General features: G+C 41.3%; 1 protein-coding gene across 1 annotated transcript in view; it reads right to left on the reverse strand.

The window, feature by feature from the left end:
• LOC132392686 (tomoregulin-2-like) overlaps positions 1-11,920 on the reverse strand; it is an 80,581-nt gene extending 68,661 nt beyond the window's left edge. Inside the window, exons 1-4 of the mRNA XM_059966904.1 lie at positions 11,309-11,920; positions 9,924-10,033; positions 9,632-9,761; positions 9,132-9,158 (exon numbers count right to left, since the gene is read on the reverse strand). Coding sequence (XP_059822887.1) covers positions 9,132-9,158; positions 9,632-9,761; positions 9,924-10,033; positions 11,309-11,459 — 418 coding nt within the window. The 5' untranslated portion in view covers positions 11,460-11,920. The remainder of the gene's footprint in view (positions 1-9,131; positions 9,159-9,631; positions 9,762-9,923; positions 10,034-11,308) is intronic.
• Positions 11,921-17,885: the final 5,965 nt, after the last annotated feature.

Raw genomic sequence — 17,885 nt, forward strand, 5'->3', positions numbered from 1 at the left:
TCCTTTCTTTACATTTTTATTTCATTTTCATGACCTGATAAACATTAATTTTCAATTAAAGATATATTAACCCAAAATTCAATCAAATAGCATTGCTTCATTCAGAGGTACTGTATACCATGAATGGAAGCAATTCTCACCCAGACTGTATCCAATTCCAAAGCGACTTGCACCATTCCATAAATTCAACTCACAAATAGTCATGAATCCCTTGTGTCAATGGCATGATCATCATATATCAAACAATATCATTCGCTAAACCAATCTCCTTGCTTGGAAAATTAGATTACATCATTCTGAACACTCCTGCTGTAACTCTTTCTCTAACCCCCACCTGTTAATATCCCCCAACATAATACTACCCCATTTTGTGATCATCGGCAAACCAGATGGTAGTCCAAGCCGCAATCTATTTTGCCCTCCCAGCCCTGATCGAACTTATGATCCCCAATTGTCACACTCCTGCAAGTCCTCTCCCATCCATTACTTCAGCTCCTCTACTTACCCAAGATTTTTCTATGAAGAAGAAAAAAGTGTGCAAGGGGCTTTTCAGCAGCTCCTTGGGCTTCATGCATAATTGAACTTTAACAGGTCTGGGACCCAAAAAAATCAAAGGCATGAGCACAGCAACTCTTTATCATTCATCAGTGTGAATAAATTACACGTGTGTTGTTGACACAAGCTATACATCAGTTCTGCTAGACAAATGTCATTGTGTTTTTAAGCTATATTTATGTCTGTTTGCTGATTTTTAAAAAAAGTACATGTTCAAATAGTGCAGCAATATCAATTTAAAATGTGAATACATCATTCCTCTTTGTTTACAACTGATCACAATATCTTTAAATTTGAAGTGGTTATGGAAAGGGACAAGAAACAAAAGTGAAGGCACTGAAATGAAGGAGGCTTATATTTCTGTGAATGATTGACAAGCCAAACAGTAACTGAGCAATAGGAAGCCTTCAAGAAGATAGATCAGGTACCTAACAAAAACGTTCATGGAAGAAGAAATGGAGGGCATTCAAAGCCACAGCTCTCTGAAGGAGTAAAATTAAAACATTGAAAAGCAAAGCTCGTGACAAATATGATATTCACATACGGTTGAGAATTGAAGGAAGCTTAGCTGCCAAAATAAACTGTAAATAAAATGCGAAGTGCACAAAGTCAAAGTAAAATTTATTATCAAAGTATGTACATGTTACATAAACTACCTTGACATTCATTTTCTTGCAGGCATTTACAAGAAAATAGATATGATAGAATTTATGCAAAAGTATACTCAAAGTCTATGCATAAACAGAATTTTATTTTATGTCATTTTAGATTAGCGGGCAACAACGAATGCTACAAATCTTGTATAAACATTTCAGTAAGTGGGTGTGAGATAAAATGCAAAAGTGACACCAGGCTGAAAAACAAAAGTCAATCAAGTTTCTACATTTAAGTGCCAGTCTTATTGAAGAAATCTGTGTGGTAGAGGAGGACAGGAACTTTCAAAACCGTCACTGCTCATAACAAACAACATTCATATAAGAATGGGAAACACAGGTTGCCAGAATATGCCTGAGCTTGCTGCAAAATTAAAGGAGTCAGGCTAGGAGTGGAATAGCACACCTGCCAATAAACACTCTGCCATCACAGCTAACTTCTGCACGAACCCATGAAGGCGATTCTAACAGATGTATGGGGAAATTGTTCAGGATACCTGAAAAATGATCACTTAAGGCTTTGCTAACTTTCCTAACCTAGAATGTGCTCTCTCATCCATTTGTTTTGAATTTTCAACAGCCGCGCCAGCTTGGGTGCTCTTAGGTGCATCCACAATAAGCAGCATCAAGAGCCTATGAAAGAGCAGCAGTAATCTACACAGGGAGAGAGGAGATCAATAGAGGAGTGGAGCTCACCAGACGTTATATCTGCCTCACAGGTTGTACAAACATAGGATGACCTTAAACACAAGAGATTTTGCAGATGCTGGAAATCCTGACAACACTCACATAAAATGTTGGAGGAACTCAGCAAGTCAGGTAGCATCTGTCATGGGAAATAGTCAGATGACGTTTTAGGCAGAGATCTATCATCAGGATTGGATCTAGTTACCCTCTCACCTCTTCACCTAACTTGCCTATCACTTCCCTTTGGTTCCCCTCCTTCCCTTCTTCCATGAACACTGTCCTCTCCTATCAGATTCTTTCTTCAGCCCTTTAGCTCATTCCCCTATCACCTCCCACCTTCTTACTTCAACCCCCTCCTCCCTCAACTAGTCTCACTCATCAACTGCTAGCTTGTACTCCTTTCCCATCCCGAACATTTTTATTCCAGCTTCTGCCCCCACTTCCTTTCCAGTCTTGATGAAGGGTCTCAGCCCGAAATGGCAATTATTTATTCCCGTCCATAGGTGCTGCCTGACTTGCATTCAGCATTCTGTCTTAGCCAGCTTCAGCGTGCTACATCAAGTTATATTTGCAGCACATTAGAACATGACATTGGCACATTAGATGGGCACCCTGGCTGGCATAGACATGTTGGGCTTGTATCTGGCTCTGGATTACCAGGGAAAGCCATCATCAAGGTGTGACCCACAAGCCATCCCGAGATGACCCATGAGATCTCCAATACTTGCAAGAGATCCCACTCCATAAATATATCGATGTTAACGTGGGCAATGCTCATGAAGCATTCCTTTTACAGCTGTTCACTTTCCCAAGTCCTTTCACCCTTCCAAATTGAAATGTCAACTGGTTGTTTGAAGAAAAGTGATACACCTTAAAGCATGATCAAGAATACCAATGTGCAGACCAACTAACAAAAAAGTCAAACTACATGACAGCTGCAAATCTTAGTGTATGATCCACTGACATGCTGCTGCATCCTTGACAGATCTGAAGGCTTCTTAGTCTGCAAATGTCATGGATGTTAAAACAGTAAGGCATGCTGCACTTGTGTAACAAAGTGCTTAAACAGAGGTTAGACGTACAGGAGACAAAAAGGAGAGGACAGATCCTCTTCAGACACAGAGGAAGGATGTAGGCAATGAAAGATAAGCAGGGCACATTGCAGTTTGGGTTTTACTGTTCAATACATGCTTCGCATAAGCTCCACCATCCAAATGCTTCTTTCTCCACCCACTAGGAAGAACTAGACATGCAAACATTAACTTTGCCTCATCCACCCTTTAACCTTCAGCTGTGTTCTGCCTCCCCTTACAAAAAATTTGCAAGGCAGGAACATGGTGTCAACAAATATCTTTGAGAGGCTAAAGTTAACAATTTGAAATTCCCATATAAAAATCCTTGTACAAGAACAGATCCTTACATTCCATCCAGTCACTTCAGCACAGGTAGAAGCTTATTGCTCCAATCTGATCTGAAGCACAAAAAGAACTTGAATGAATTCCTCTGAACTTGAGTTTTTGAAGGCCTGACTGGCTACATTCTGATTGTACTTGTGCATGGACAGACTCTCATATTTTCCTGCAAACTATATGCTGAGCATCTTGTTATAAATCACTGGATGGGCAGTATGTATTACATTCAAGATGCATTTATTGAGTGCAAATCCTCAATATCTGCACACATTTACTCATGTCACAAGGTACTTCCTATTAGTTGCGCTCTCTTCAGATGAAGTGCCGTTGCAAAAGCCTGAGACATTATGTGACTTACACTGAGAGAAGTCGCTCTGATCATTCCAAACATCCACAATACATCTGTGACACAACAAGAGCATGCCTAATAGGAGGAGCTCAAAATGTTAAGCCCTTCAAAGCATACTTTCAGCAACCGTCCCCGCCTTTAACATCTGCTTTTGCTCATTTCGGATATACAAGGCACCAAACATTCAGAATGCAAAACACAAATAATCAAATTCAAGTATATAAGCCAGAACAGGAAAAGCACATTCTGAAAAACACCTTCAAAAATGAGTGATCTCCTCCTTTAAAGAGAAGTCACATTGTCTTGCCGAACGCCCTTTGAGCAAGGTGAATGCCCTGAATGAGATTACAGACATAAATTCAAACTGTCCAGATGAGAATATTCAAGGTTTCTGCACCTTATTCTATTTAGATACATTTTCTGGTTCTTTTTTTTGCATTGAGCTGACATCTCCAATTTTTATTAAATGTCATGCTTCCAATCTGCTGTTAAACAGTGAAGCTGAAACTGGGTTGTGTGTATTGCCATCATGCTCTGTCTGCTTGGCCAGGAAACCCAGAAACATGTTAACACTTTAACTGAGCAAGGGAAAGCACTTACACTTATAAAATGCCTTTGTTCTTTTTGGATTTTTCAAGAACAGCGCAACAACTCATTTGCACACAAATACTAAGGTGATAATGACCACGTAATCTGTTTTTGTGATACTGAGCGAGAGGTAAATATTGGCCAGGAAAACTCCTCTGCTCTTCTCCAAAATGGCAACATATTGTATGTCCACCTGCTACAGCAGACATGGTTTTGGCTTAATGCAGCACTCATTTAGTAACGTACCAGATTGCCAACTTTCATGTTTGTGCGCAAGTTGCAGAAGAGGGGCTTGAACACAAACATTCAAAGATTCAGAGGCAACGGTGGCAAGAAATGATTTACAATTGATCAGAATAAAGTGGCTCTAAAATATACACAAGTTTAAAAAAAAAATCAGGTCTACTGGACGCTGGCAATTCAATCCCGCACCCACCACAACCACACCCCACCTTCTCCTCAATATAGGCAGTGCCCCAGGAAATTAAAACATTTTCTCAAAGGTTAAAGTCAAAAGACAGAAAGCAACATTTCTGTGGGGTAGGAAATAGATACCCGAATATCTGATTTTACAAACAATGTGAGCATGTCAAATGAAAGAGGTAAAAAAAACCCAGTAGGAAACAAATAGTTAGAGGATATACTTAAAATGTTGGCAGTGCTTAAAAGTTGAAAAATCACCTGGTTCAGATGCATCCCAGGATTTTGAGGTAAGCAAGGGTAGATCTGGCCACAATTCTTCATTCCTACTTGGATGGACATGGGAGTGGTGCAAGAAGGCTGGAGGGTTGCACATGTTACACTCCTGTTTGAGAAAGGGGAGAGGGATGAACTAGAGCTCAGTTTGCCTAATATTAGTGTTAGAGAAAAAATAATACCCATTTGGCTTAATTAACGGCAGCCAGTATGGTTGTATTAAATCAGGACCAAAATCCTGTTCGTGTACTTTGAAGTGGTAATGGGTTGGGTTGATGAGTGTTGTGCATGTACTTTCCAAAGGCAGTGATATTAAAATCGGTATCTATGGGGTTAAAGAAGTAATGGTACTACGGATACAAAATTGGTTCAGAAACAGGAGACAAAGTAGTAGTTAACACCCTTGTTTCATTCTGGAGGGAAAACAAATTTTCCAAAGTCATTAGGCTCATCACACTTTTTGATTTATATTTATGACGTTAGGTTTGCCACAGACCTCAACTGATTATATTAATGATCACATGTCCTGTGGCAGACTTGTGAAGTTGGAACAGTGAGCAATTAAGTAACAGATTTCAGGAAGACACATTTGGATGGTGAAATGGGCAGACATACAACATGCAGATGAAATTTAATGCAGAGATATGTGGTGATGCACATTTTAGACAAGAATGAGGAGTGGCTAGATAACAAACTATTCAACTTAAAAGGTTTGAGAAATTGCATACATAAATATTAATGTGGTAGAACATTAATAAACTTGTTAAAATTAAACCATTTCTTTGGTTTTTCAGCATTTATGAGGTGACTGAGTGACTGGAAAAGCCTTGGCTAGAGAATTGTGGTAAATTTCTGGATCACATTTTAAGACTGCAAAGCATGCAGAGAGCATTTACCAGGATAATATCAAGAATGAAGGACTGCAGTTGTACAAAAAACTAAGAAGCAAAGACAGGATCAGAACAACAAAACAAAAGTTAAGATATAATTTGTATTTTCCAAAGGTAACCAAAGAATCTAAGGATTTAAGATAATTAACAGAAGCAGGTGGGGGTGGAATAATTCTTTCAGTGCAATAAATTATCTGAAACACAATATCTAAGAAGGTAGGCAGCACATCTGATAGCATTTTACAGACAGGAAATTATACATATATAATCTGAAAGAAAGAAAATGTAGAATTATGGAGAAATTGTACTAGTGGAACAATTTAGACAGTTCTTTCAAAAAGCTGTCACAGACACAATTGGCCATTAGATTTTACCCCCACCCCCCCAGCTTTGCAGGATTCCATGAAAGACTTACTTGGTCAATAAAAATCACAGGTAAAAGTAGATACAAACAAAACATGGATACTGAACATCAAGTGAACTTATCTTGTTATTCTTTGGTATTAAAATTCACTTTTCTCAGAAATAAAGGAATGATATATTACAAGACATTTAATTTGTTTTATTTGGTGATACAATGCAATGTGCTTGTGTGTGGTGATTGAATTGTGTTCTTTTGCATGGTGTACATAGCTACTCAAATCTTCCAGTCAGTAACAATGCAATAATGTCATAGACAGTTAATATCCCAATTTCAGCATTTAGGAGTACTGCTCTGATCCCATAGTTTGAGGCAGTCACACCGGATCATAGAATTATTATGGAAAGAAGGAGAATGCCTATATTAGTTCTCTGAAAAAGTTACCAATTCATTCACTATTCTGGCATTTTCAGCCTTCGAGTTTTCAAATACTTATCCAAGGTCCCTTTGAAAGTTATTACTGGAATTTGCTTCCAGCATCTCAAGAAGGAAAAGATAGTAAATAACTCAGTGTACAAACTACCCTCATCTCCTTGTCCTTTATCCTAAAAATATTTCAGGTTTTACTCTCCCAATAAAACTGACTTTTTTCATCTTCAAAGGGCGAAGTGATGGCAGATGACACAAAACTAAGATAAATATTTGTGTTCCTACCTCAATCTTTCAAATGCTGAAAGGGTACCAAATGAATTGAAGCAGGCCATGACTATTTCTTGTAGCATGGATGAAAAAAGACATTTTATCAACATTCAATGTTTCACATGTGCAGCAAGTATGGGTCAGTGTTATTTGTGTTTTACAAACACTTCACTGATAAATAAATAAATATAGTTTCAGGACGATTAGCAGATTTGAGCTTTGTTCAAACATCAAGCCTTACCATGAATCTAAGTAAGGGTACAATCCAGAGTGACAAGGTAGTGGCAAAGTGTCTGTGTGGGTAGGATAGCAACAAGGGAAAGTAGACTAAAAGAGGTGGAAAACTATCATTTAGAACTGTTCTCAGGAACTGCAAAAAGTGAATGACATTTGGTCGTTTTCCGGGTAGGATCCCAATACAAGACTGGTGGCAGACTTCAAAAGATGAGTTATTCTGCAGCTTTCCTGTTTGCAAGTCATGAACATCACAAGTCACAAAATAGATGTGTTGTTATGCACAATAAATCATCTCATGAAACTACATTTGTGTTTCGGGGATTACATTTTGTTTCCTATTATGTGAAGCATGAAGCTTGCTCCTGGATAGGACCCTATCACCTAATTTACTCAGCTATTTCACAACTGAGTTATTAACCTTTTTAAACACTTAATGATGACTGTGCTTCAACAGCTGCTTGGGAACTGTTAAAGGATTATTACAATTGCTTTTGCAATTTACTGATTTTACTGTTTCCGCTAATGAAAGAAAGTTATAGGAAATTTACTAAGTATTTATTTTTACATGGCATTTATAGTACAGAAAGAGACAAGATGGCATAACTGGTCTTTGCAAGTTCCTGTATTGCAGGCAAACCACCCAACTGTCTTTACACACAACCTTTTAATCCTTTCTCCATAATATACTTCGAGTTTCCTCATAAATGCTTTTTACCTTCATGATTCACACTTCAACTACTCTTGGGACAAAGATTTCTTTTCAATCCCTATTTAGTAATGAACCCTAGCTTTGATTTCACTTGCAAAGTAAAACATTTTCACCATATCTACTACATCAAAAACCATGAATATTATTCATGAACATTATCATAAACTATTAGATTACAGTCTCATTTACATCTGAGAAAAATAATTGAATCATGCAAAACTTTTAAATTATAAGCCCTTTTAGTAAGAAAGTATGGTCAATGTCAGAAGTCAAGTAATTAAGCTTGTGTCATAACTGAAATGCTTGTACAAAGGGTTGAATCAATCTCCACTGACCTTAGGATGAACATGTTGAGCAGAATTTGTTTGTTGTGTATCTTGTATCTGAACCTCAATAACTGAGCTTAGAGATGCATTTCTCATTTCAATTGCACGTGGATCTGCCCAGAAGCAGATGCTCAAAGTTCACATGAAAAACAAAGAGTTTCCTCAATTTTTGAGCCTGCAGGATGCTAGAAGATTTTAAGTGTCTGAAGATGAGTGTAGATTGGTATCATTATGCTCTATACTTCAGTTAAATAGGAACGTTATGTATGCTCAAGTTCAGTGAGTGCTCAAACTGCTTGTCTACAGTTATAACTAGGTTATGTATTATCATTCCTTCAGGGAGACAAATTGTTAAAATGCCAACAAAGGAAAAATGGATCAAACAGCTTTCTTTTATGCTGAGGAGTTCTATGAATGCACAGTCATATCACCACGGCATTATTGCAAAGTAACTGTAAATAGAGGATATATTCCAACAAAAACAAAACAATACCAGTCAAATCTGTTTAGTATATACAGCAAGAGCAGTTTTATGTAGGATTTTGTTCACTTACTTAATGAAAGAAATTCACTGGAGAGTGACATGATTGGTGAATTCTCTTCATCTCAACTAAAAAGCCACAGGTTAAAGCTCCAGTGTCTCTATCATCTGCACATCCTTCCTCCACTTCATTCTGGGTGCCTGACACCCAAGCACTGACAGCTAATCCCTGCCTTTCCAGTTCATTCCGAGCCACACATTATACAACACCATTGTTGCAGATGAAAAACTGTAGTCTAAAATGATTGCGCCCGACAGCTAAAGGAGGCTGCCAAGAAACAAACAGGCTCCGTAGGAAAACAAAGAGGAGACTGTGTGGGAGGGAAAAACAACTTGAGATGCCTATATGGTATCTGCAGATGACATGGCAGCTTGTATAACCACAGTACTATGATTTGATTAAAAATACATTTGCAAAAGGCACTTACCTCCATCTCCAGAACCTGATCCCATATCTGTAGAAAGACAAGATCTCATTAGAAGGAAAAGTGATTTCTTTTTTTAAAAAAAAAACTTGTCATCTTCTCAACACTGGCTGTGGTCTGTTGCTAAAATCTACGGATGCAGTAACTATCATGTCCGGAGGGACAATCATCAGACTGATGAAAAAATGTACAAGTAAGACTATGGCACGAAGTAACACGAACTTATTTTCATTCCGGCTGTAACGGTGATTAAGCGTCCAGTATAGGGTGAACGCCGTTCTCATTTCCGTTCAATATGCTTCAATAATAGCTTTGAAATGTGATAAGGAGCAGTGCCTGTTGTCTGAGGCTGGCTTGGTTATAAACGCTTGCACACACACTCTCACCAGATAGTCTCTGATTTATTTTCTGATGTGACAGACACGAGGTTAAAGGCGCTTTCAGGCTCGCTCGCTCTTTCACACGCTCGCACATCGCTCTCAAATTGCAGAACATGTTCATACCGTTCGAACAGGATCCTTCTCCGAGCACCTTTATTTCGCTCTGCTGTTTGCACGCAGCCTGCCGCAGGTAACACTCATTCTGGTAGGTATTGCCGTTGGAGCCGCACACTGGCAAATAGTCAGTGCTGCACTAAAAAGAAACGGAATCATTTCAGACATTCCAGACTTTCTGCAAGATCCCTCCACACTCTGCGTATCCCGAGCAACCACAGCCAGCAGCCTGACCCAGTTTGGGGTCCACCAGAGCGCTAGCGCTAAGGAAACAGCAGCCCGGGCGGTGCGCGTCCCTTACCTTCAACTGACAATCGCACGTTATCGTCTCCCCGATTCGCAAGCACTCCCCGCCGAACTGACAGGTATTGACGTCGCACAGAAACAAGTCGTGCCCTCTGTCTTCGAAACCTTCGAGGGAGTAAGAGAGAGGGGCAGGTAAAAGAGGGAACTTGGCGGTGACCGAGCTACTCCCGTGTCCATAGCAAGCAGGTCAGATATTGCGAAAAAAAAGCTGGGCACGTGGGGCGATCGGGGCCCTACTCGATAACAGCCGTGTTACTTCGGCACCCTGACTCGGACAAGTGTTGCAAAAAGAAATCATCAAGCAGCCTTGTTAAAAAAAAGCTCGCCCTGCCTCGCTTCATTTCAATGCAAAATCCCACGTTCGCCTTTTAAATGAAATTTCGCTATTTCACATCTGCTCCGCAGCGTGCCTCGTAATAGGACATACATTTAAAATATACACACATATACATTCTATATATAGATTACACGCTCTTGCATGCGCGTACATGCACACGCACTTATACATATGTATAAGTAAATAAAATATAGAAAAATAGATTCATGGTTAGCAACTTGGAGAATGACATGAAGTTACAACTGAAATAAAGGAGCTGTATTTTAGATGCGAGCTTGTCTCCTTCCAGTGAAGATTGATGTTCTGAATCTTTCTGTTGGTTAATCGCAAATCTAAACCTTCAGACGGAAATTGAAGGCAGCTGTGTGTGTGTGTGTGTGTGTGTGTGTGTGTGTGTGTGTGTGTGTGTGTGTGTGTGTGTGTGTATTGCGACATGGAAAAGCGAGGAGGAGAGCAAGAGGGAAGAGGTGCGGAGGTGCATTCGTTTTGCTATTGCAACCTGCAGGGGTAGCCCCGCCACCCCGCCCTCCATCCAAGTCTGGCTTCTCCACGGCACGGAGACTGCTGAAGATCTGGTAAGAGAGTACATGCCCGCCAAGAGCTCAGAGTGTTCGCTTCTGCATCTTCTACAACTCCGGGATAACGGTCAGCAAACGGAGGAAGAACACGCAAGCTGCGGCAGACATTTCCATCTCCGCCCCATCCCATCCCCAGAATAAATCAAATCGACTGAGCGCAAGTGTAAAAATAAAAACAGAAATTGTTGAAAACAGTTCAGGCAGCATTGATAGAGGAACACAATGCACTTTCCCGAATTCGAGCAGAAATCCACCCTCTGATTTTTAAAGTGCCCATCTTTGCAACGCGACACTTGGACCCATCACCGCCAACTTTTAGCACGAGTATCAGCATTCAATTGCAACCGTAAAAGAGAAAATCTTAAGCACCCCCGCCACCCCCCCCCCGAACCCAACCTCTCCCATTTTTCCATCCTCTCTGTCTCATCAGATACCCCTCTCTCGCAATTCGGACTCCTGCCTTACCGGAGCAGTTCCAGCCGGTGGGAGTCTGGCAGTCACTCAGAGAGGTAGGGTAGGCTGGTAGATTAACAGGTAGTGTGCAGAGAGTCAGCGTCGCCAGCAGAAAGTCCAGAGGAAGAGCAAGTGTCCAGCCTCGCGGGTGGGACTCCACCATGACGACAGGCGGTGGATCGTGGACCTCGGCTCAATCTCAGGTTCTCCGACCCCACCATCTTACACAGGGCACATCACGCATCCTGCGCGCAGCAACACAGCCACATGTGTCCTCCGTGAGCTCCCAAGTCTGGCCGGCGGCTGCAACCCCCTCTACCTCTCCCGCAAGCTCCTGCAGCCCTCTGCCTGACAGTGGGGCTTGGGGCGGGTTGCTCGCCCTCTTGCACCGGCCGGGCTGGGCACTCCTGCAGCTCTCTCGCTCTCTGCCTGGCGTGCGCCGCACTGACTGGGCGGCTCGCTCGTCCTCTCACGCTGGAGGGGCTGGGCGCTCCTGCAGCTCCCTCTCACGCACCGACACTGGGCTGGAGCGGCTGGCCGGGCTGAATGCCTCTCCCGCCGGCAGTGTAGCTGGGGCGGCTCGCTCGCCCTCTCGCGCAAGGGAAACTTGTTATTGATGAGGCGCCCAGTGCGCTCCGGCTTTTTCTGATACATCCCTAGGCTGCGATTGGAGCGGCAGGGGGTTCTGCTCCGTCACGTGGGCGGCAGGACCCGCCTCTGATTGGCCCAGCGCGATATTGGCGGCTGGGACGCAGACAAGTGACCAGGAGAAGCAGAGGTTGGGTTTTGAGGGACCAGCATCAGCACCGAGTCGGAATGAGCAAGGCTCGGCTCGGCTCGGCTCGGCTCAGTTTAGCGCAGGGCTCGATCTCTGGAACCAAGGCAGGGCAGGATGTTCCAGCAGCAGCATCAATTCTTGTCTGGCTTGGGTTTGAGAACAAACCCTGTGGGATCACTGATCGGGCTCAGCTCAGTTTGGGGTGGGCAGGATAGCACGAAAGACCCGCAACAGCAGCAACGACTCGGTTCGGCTCGGGCTTTGGGACGGGACAGAACGGCTTCATCGTCAGCATAGATCTGGGCTCAACTCATCTCAGAGCTTGCGGACGCATCGGAGGATCAGAACGCCAGCGGCGATCCGGGCTCCGCTCGGGGTTTGCTGTCCGGACAGGACGCAAGATTCCAAGACCAGGATCCAACCTGGTTCGGCTTGGGGCTTTGGGGTAGCTCGGCACGGGACAATCTAGCACCGGCATCCACCCCAGGTCGGCTCGGTTCTCGGGGGCTGAGGGGCAGAGGGAACTGTTCTCAATAAAGGATCCGGGATCGGAGTGGCTGAGAGCCGAGGGAGTGGGTTACTAAGGGGTGGCTGCCGAGGACAGTGGGAGCGCGGCGGCTGTTGTCAGCCGCGGGATCGGTTCTCAGGAACTGAGAACCAGTTTCATCGTAAATCGCTGCCAACAGGAATGGCAGCAGATTCAAGCTTCTTCTACCCGCCGGCTCAGGGTCGGCGGAACTGCACCCATTGCATTGTACTGAATTGCCATCGAAAGTCTCCCAGATGCAGCTCAAACACTGTCAACTTTCCATTTTCAATAGCAGAACTTAAAACAAATTATGTATTATTTCTATCGTACTAGCGAAGAGACCTGATGTAATAAAAGCATACTCAATCTCGCTCCCACCGACGGACCTAGTAAAATGCTGTTATTCATATCGACATTGGCACAGTTACAGTTTCTCGCCGATAGCACGCATCAAACCTGTACTGTTTTATACATCTCGGAAGCTGGATGCAATGTTCAGGGCTGTGAAATTGCATTATATGACCAGAAACTTGTCGTCAATGTAGGCACCGAGGTGCACACGGGATGGGGTCCTGGGCACAGAAAACACAGGAAGTTAGATTAGAAACGAAGGAATAGTTAACAACTCTGCTAACTGTTCCAGGTAAAGGCTGGAAAAGATAATTACCGACTCCAACAAGGAAGGATTAGAAACAAAGGGATCAGTAAATTCTCAGAACCCGCTTTGGACACCAAGAACTGTAAATTCAAGGCTATCGGATCAGATACCAGCCAACAGTATATTCTGAAAACATGGAACTGGATAACAGGGACTGTAAATTCTGAAGACATAGCATTATAAACCACAGGAGACCAAGTTCTCAGGACATGGGATCAGATACCAGAAGCAGTAAATTCTGAGGAACTGAAGCAGGATGCCAGGAGACAGTAAATTCTATGTACATGGGATCAGATACCAGAAGCAGTAAATTCTGAGGAAATAGAACTTGATACTGGGGGCAATGCATTCCAAGGACAGAAGATTAGATATATAAGGGACGTTTTATGTAGTTAGTAAAACCGCAGACCCTGCAGGCTACATTATCAAATGCGAAAATACAGGAAATTTAAGGGACCTCCGACTGGATGAAAGGAAAAAAATTCTGAGGATGATGAACCTGGATCACAGGAAACCACTGCCTCCTAAGTATAAGAGATGGGGTACTCTGGACAACAAATTCCTAAACACATGTGGTTGACATCAGGGGATAATGCATTCTGGGATGCACCTCAATCAGAAATCTTGGACAAAAGAAAACCTTTTGAGCCTTTAGCTTGTTCTTTCTAGAGACCAGTCATAGAGTAGGATACTGCTCAACCACTTTTATTCCTTGATGAAAGGTTTTGCAATCCTTTCCTCTCCGTACAAACATTAATCAAGTAAAGCACAGGAAATCTAGCCTGCATTACCCATTTATTCAAGTTTCAAAGACAATATATTATAATTTTGAATTTCCCGTCTAATTATCTATCCTTGAATTATTTTTAAATGCATATTTTATTTATGCAGCTGCATACTTCTCTATTATCTGCTAGTATAGTTCACAGGTAGCTTTGTGAAAGTTCTATATGCTTCATGAACTGACTTGCAAACCTGTCTTGTAATTTTATAGTTGGGACCTTGATGTTAGAAACTCACATTTTGTTAATTCATCTCCAGGAGTTTTGTTTTTTGATATTTCAGTAATGATTCTAGTACCTTTCACCTTGATTAATTACACATAACCATGCATTCAAACAGCGAGACAAATGGTCCAGTGTTTGGTGTCTTTTGTTCTGTAATGCCTTAAGAACATGACCAGCCAGTCCGACCTTTGAGTTAATATCTCATCTGATCACCACAGAACATGCAACACTCGCTCATCTTTACTCCGAAGCATTTAACTTAGGTATGTGCTTAGGTCCTGGAGTGAAATTTAAACCATGAACCTCTAACTAAGAATTAAGTACGCTAAATCAAACCTTTGTACAACATCATAAACGTAAATTCACTTTCTAATGGGTATCATTTTGGAAGACTAAAGGTTTGTAAAATAACTATTTCCTTTATAAACCACCATTAAATGCCTCAATCCACAATTCTGATTCTGAGAAGCTAAAGAATTTCTTTTGTGCCAAAGAGGAGTCTTCCTATTTAACTATCTTAGTGTTCCACTACTGTGTATTTTATTAATATCTCTATTCATCCTTCACATAATCTCAAACTCCACAATAGGACTTCAAGAAATGCTCAGCAATGGACAAAAAATACAGGAGGAACTCAGCAGGTCAGGCAGCATCTATGGACATGGGTAAACAGCAGCCGTTTCAGGTTGAGCCCATTCTTCAGGGCTGGAAAGGAAATGGGGGTGGGTGGGGGACAATGTCAGAATAAAAAGGTGGGAGGAGGGGAAGGAGGATAGCTAGAAAGTAAAAGGTGAAACTAGGTGGGTTGGAATGGTAGAGGGCTGGAGACAAAGGAATCAGCTAGGAGAGGGAGTGGCCTGCTGAGTTCCTCCAGCACTTTATGTGTATGTTGCTTTGGATTTACAGCAACTATAGACTTCCTCGTATTTTAAAATAATGCTTGTGCTTATGATGTGCACCTCTATTTTCTGGTATTGTGTATCAGAAACATGGTCAAGTATTCATCCTAATAATTTTCTGTCCATTAATATTGTAACAGAACTAGACAGACTAGATGAAAGGAGGATGTTTCCAATGGCTAGCAAGTCTAGATCAGGGAGGCACAGCTTCAGAATGTGTGGTATGCCATTTAGAACCAAGATCATGAGAAATTTCTTTAACAGAGGGCTGTGAATCTGTAGAGTCCTCTACCAAAGTAGACAGTGGAGACCAAGTCATTAATTGTATTCAAAAAAGGTATGGATATATTAATGATAAAGGAACCAGGAATTTGGGGGAGAAGACAGGAGCAGGGTACTGAAGTGGGTCAACATCCCTGATCATGTTGAATGGTGGAGCTGGACGAAAGTACCCTGATGCTCCTGTTTTCTGTGATTCATTGCTTCTAAAATCCTCAGAGGTAGGCTATCAAATACAGTATTTCATGCATATATTGCTCTAAAGTCTACCCATACTATTTATTTTCATTATGAGACTAACATTTCCCTGGCAGGCAACACTACCCAGCTTTTCTCTCCTTTCCTCTAGTATCTCAGTACCAATATCTAGCTTCTAACTTGGCAATTGTTCACTAAACTACCCCTCCTCAGCCCAACACTCATCCACAGCAACATCCTTTCTTCCACTTCCTTTTAGAACTATGTCTATATAATGTCATCAATCCCTTTAAATACTGCACTTTCTGCAATCCCATTCTCGTTTTCATTTATTACATCACTATATAACCATGACTATCTATGCCATCATTTCCTGCTTAAATCTCTTCTGACTGGCTTTTTCCTCATGCATGGTATTGGGAACCTATGACTAAAACTTGGTGATAATGTTGCTTTGAGTAGGCTATGATTCACATAGATCTTGTTCTATCTTGACAAAGGCAATGGATTTTCCTTAGTTACCCATCTGGTTAAGTCATTCCCTGGCGACATCACTTTATCCTATATATTGATCTCCCCAACTTTATGTACAAGCTTTGGTTAATCTGGACATTAATAACACCTTCATTGGAGTTAACTCCATTATTTCCACCATGCAGCATCACACTAGGGTCAAGAAATATTGAACAACTTAACAATATCAATACTGAAGCTTTGTTCATAAATTGTACTTTATGCCCAGATGCTAATCTATTTTGTTGATACTTTCTCAAGCTCATCTAAATAATTTACCAATTAACTATGGTATATCACTTTACCTTAGCTGAGCTATAAATCTTTCATCTAATTCATCACCATTTCCAAATTATTATCAACTAGTCTTCCTACCCAACTTTAGTCATTATGAATTCATAATTGCACTTCCTGGGGCAAAATGGATTGGGGGAGATCTAATAGATATTTTAAAGAAATAATGAAGAGCTTACTTTCAATGAATATGAATAAAACTTAGGGAGTTGATATCAAAATATCAAAAGGGATGAGCAATCAGAAAATGTAAAAAAAGTATGTACATATTTTATAAAGAGAAATGTACAAAGGTATATAAAATACTTGTTTTGATTGTTTTAGTGATGAGCAGACACAGATAAAATGGGATGAACAGCCTCTTTCTATGCAATAATTTATTGTTAATTATTTCTAAATTAATCTGATTCTGTATTATCTGACTCAGGCATCATCCTTAAGATGAGTTATTTTCCTTCATTGCAATAATGCCAAAATTCTCATTCATTCTTCAAATCCCTCTACAGCTTTGTGCACCATTAAATAAGCAAGTCCTTCGAGGTATATCATTACTTGCACCTTTTACAGACCAATGTCCACAGCATTTTCCTATATTAGTTCAATAGTGGAGAAATCTTTTTAGCATTTCACCCAAACACTACAATTTCTTTCTTTAAAATCCTTTTTCTGTTGCATCCCTGAGTTTCTTCAAAAAATATTGTTTCAGTTATGCTTTTTCACATTTACAGTATTCTTATACTTTAATTTGGTTTCCCAACTTTATATTTTGAGTTGTACTGAGCCTGATTCTATATTGTCTAATCTGTTTGCATGTGTATTATTCTTTAGCACTTGTCAGTCAAGCAACGCTCAAAATGCTGGAGGAACTTAGTAGACCAGGCAGCATCTTTGGAAAAGAGCAAACAGTCGATGTTTTGGACTGAGACTCTTCATCATGACTGGGTAAAGAAAAGGGGAGAAGTTAGAGCAAGAAGGTGGGGGAGAAGAGGAGGAAGTACAAGGTGGTAGGTGAAAGCTGAAACCGGGAGAGGAGGGGTGAAGCAAAGAGCTGGGAAGTTGATTGGTGAAAGAGATAAAGGGCTGGAGACGGGGTATCTGAGAGAAGAGGGTAGAAGATGATGGAAGAAAGGGAAAGGAGCACCAGAGGGAGGTGATGGGCAGGTAAGGAGATAAGGTGAGAGAGGGAAAGAGGAATGGGAATCTTGAAGGTGGGGCGGGGGGAGCAATTTCCAGAAGTTTGAGAAATTGATGTTCATGCCACCAGGTTGGATGCTGCCCAGATGGAATATAAGGTGTTGCTCCTCATCATATTTTGTGAACTCTAACTATAAATAACATACCCCAATTTAACATAGAGTTCTAACACATATGGAATTGTTGCACTGCAAGTGTCAGCTCAAGGTTGTTTCAAGTGAAACAGAGCCGGCAGATCTA

The sequence above is a fragment of the Hypanus sabinus genome, chromosome 4 (genome assembly GCF_030144855.1).
Source record: "Hypanus sabinus isolate sHypSab1 chromosome 4, sHypSab1.hap1, whole genome shotgun sequence".
Classification (NCBI taxonomy): domain Eukaryota; kingdom Metazoa; phylum Chordata; class Chondrichthyes; order Myliobatiformes; family Dasyatidae; genus Hypanus; species Hypanus sabinus.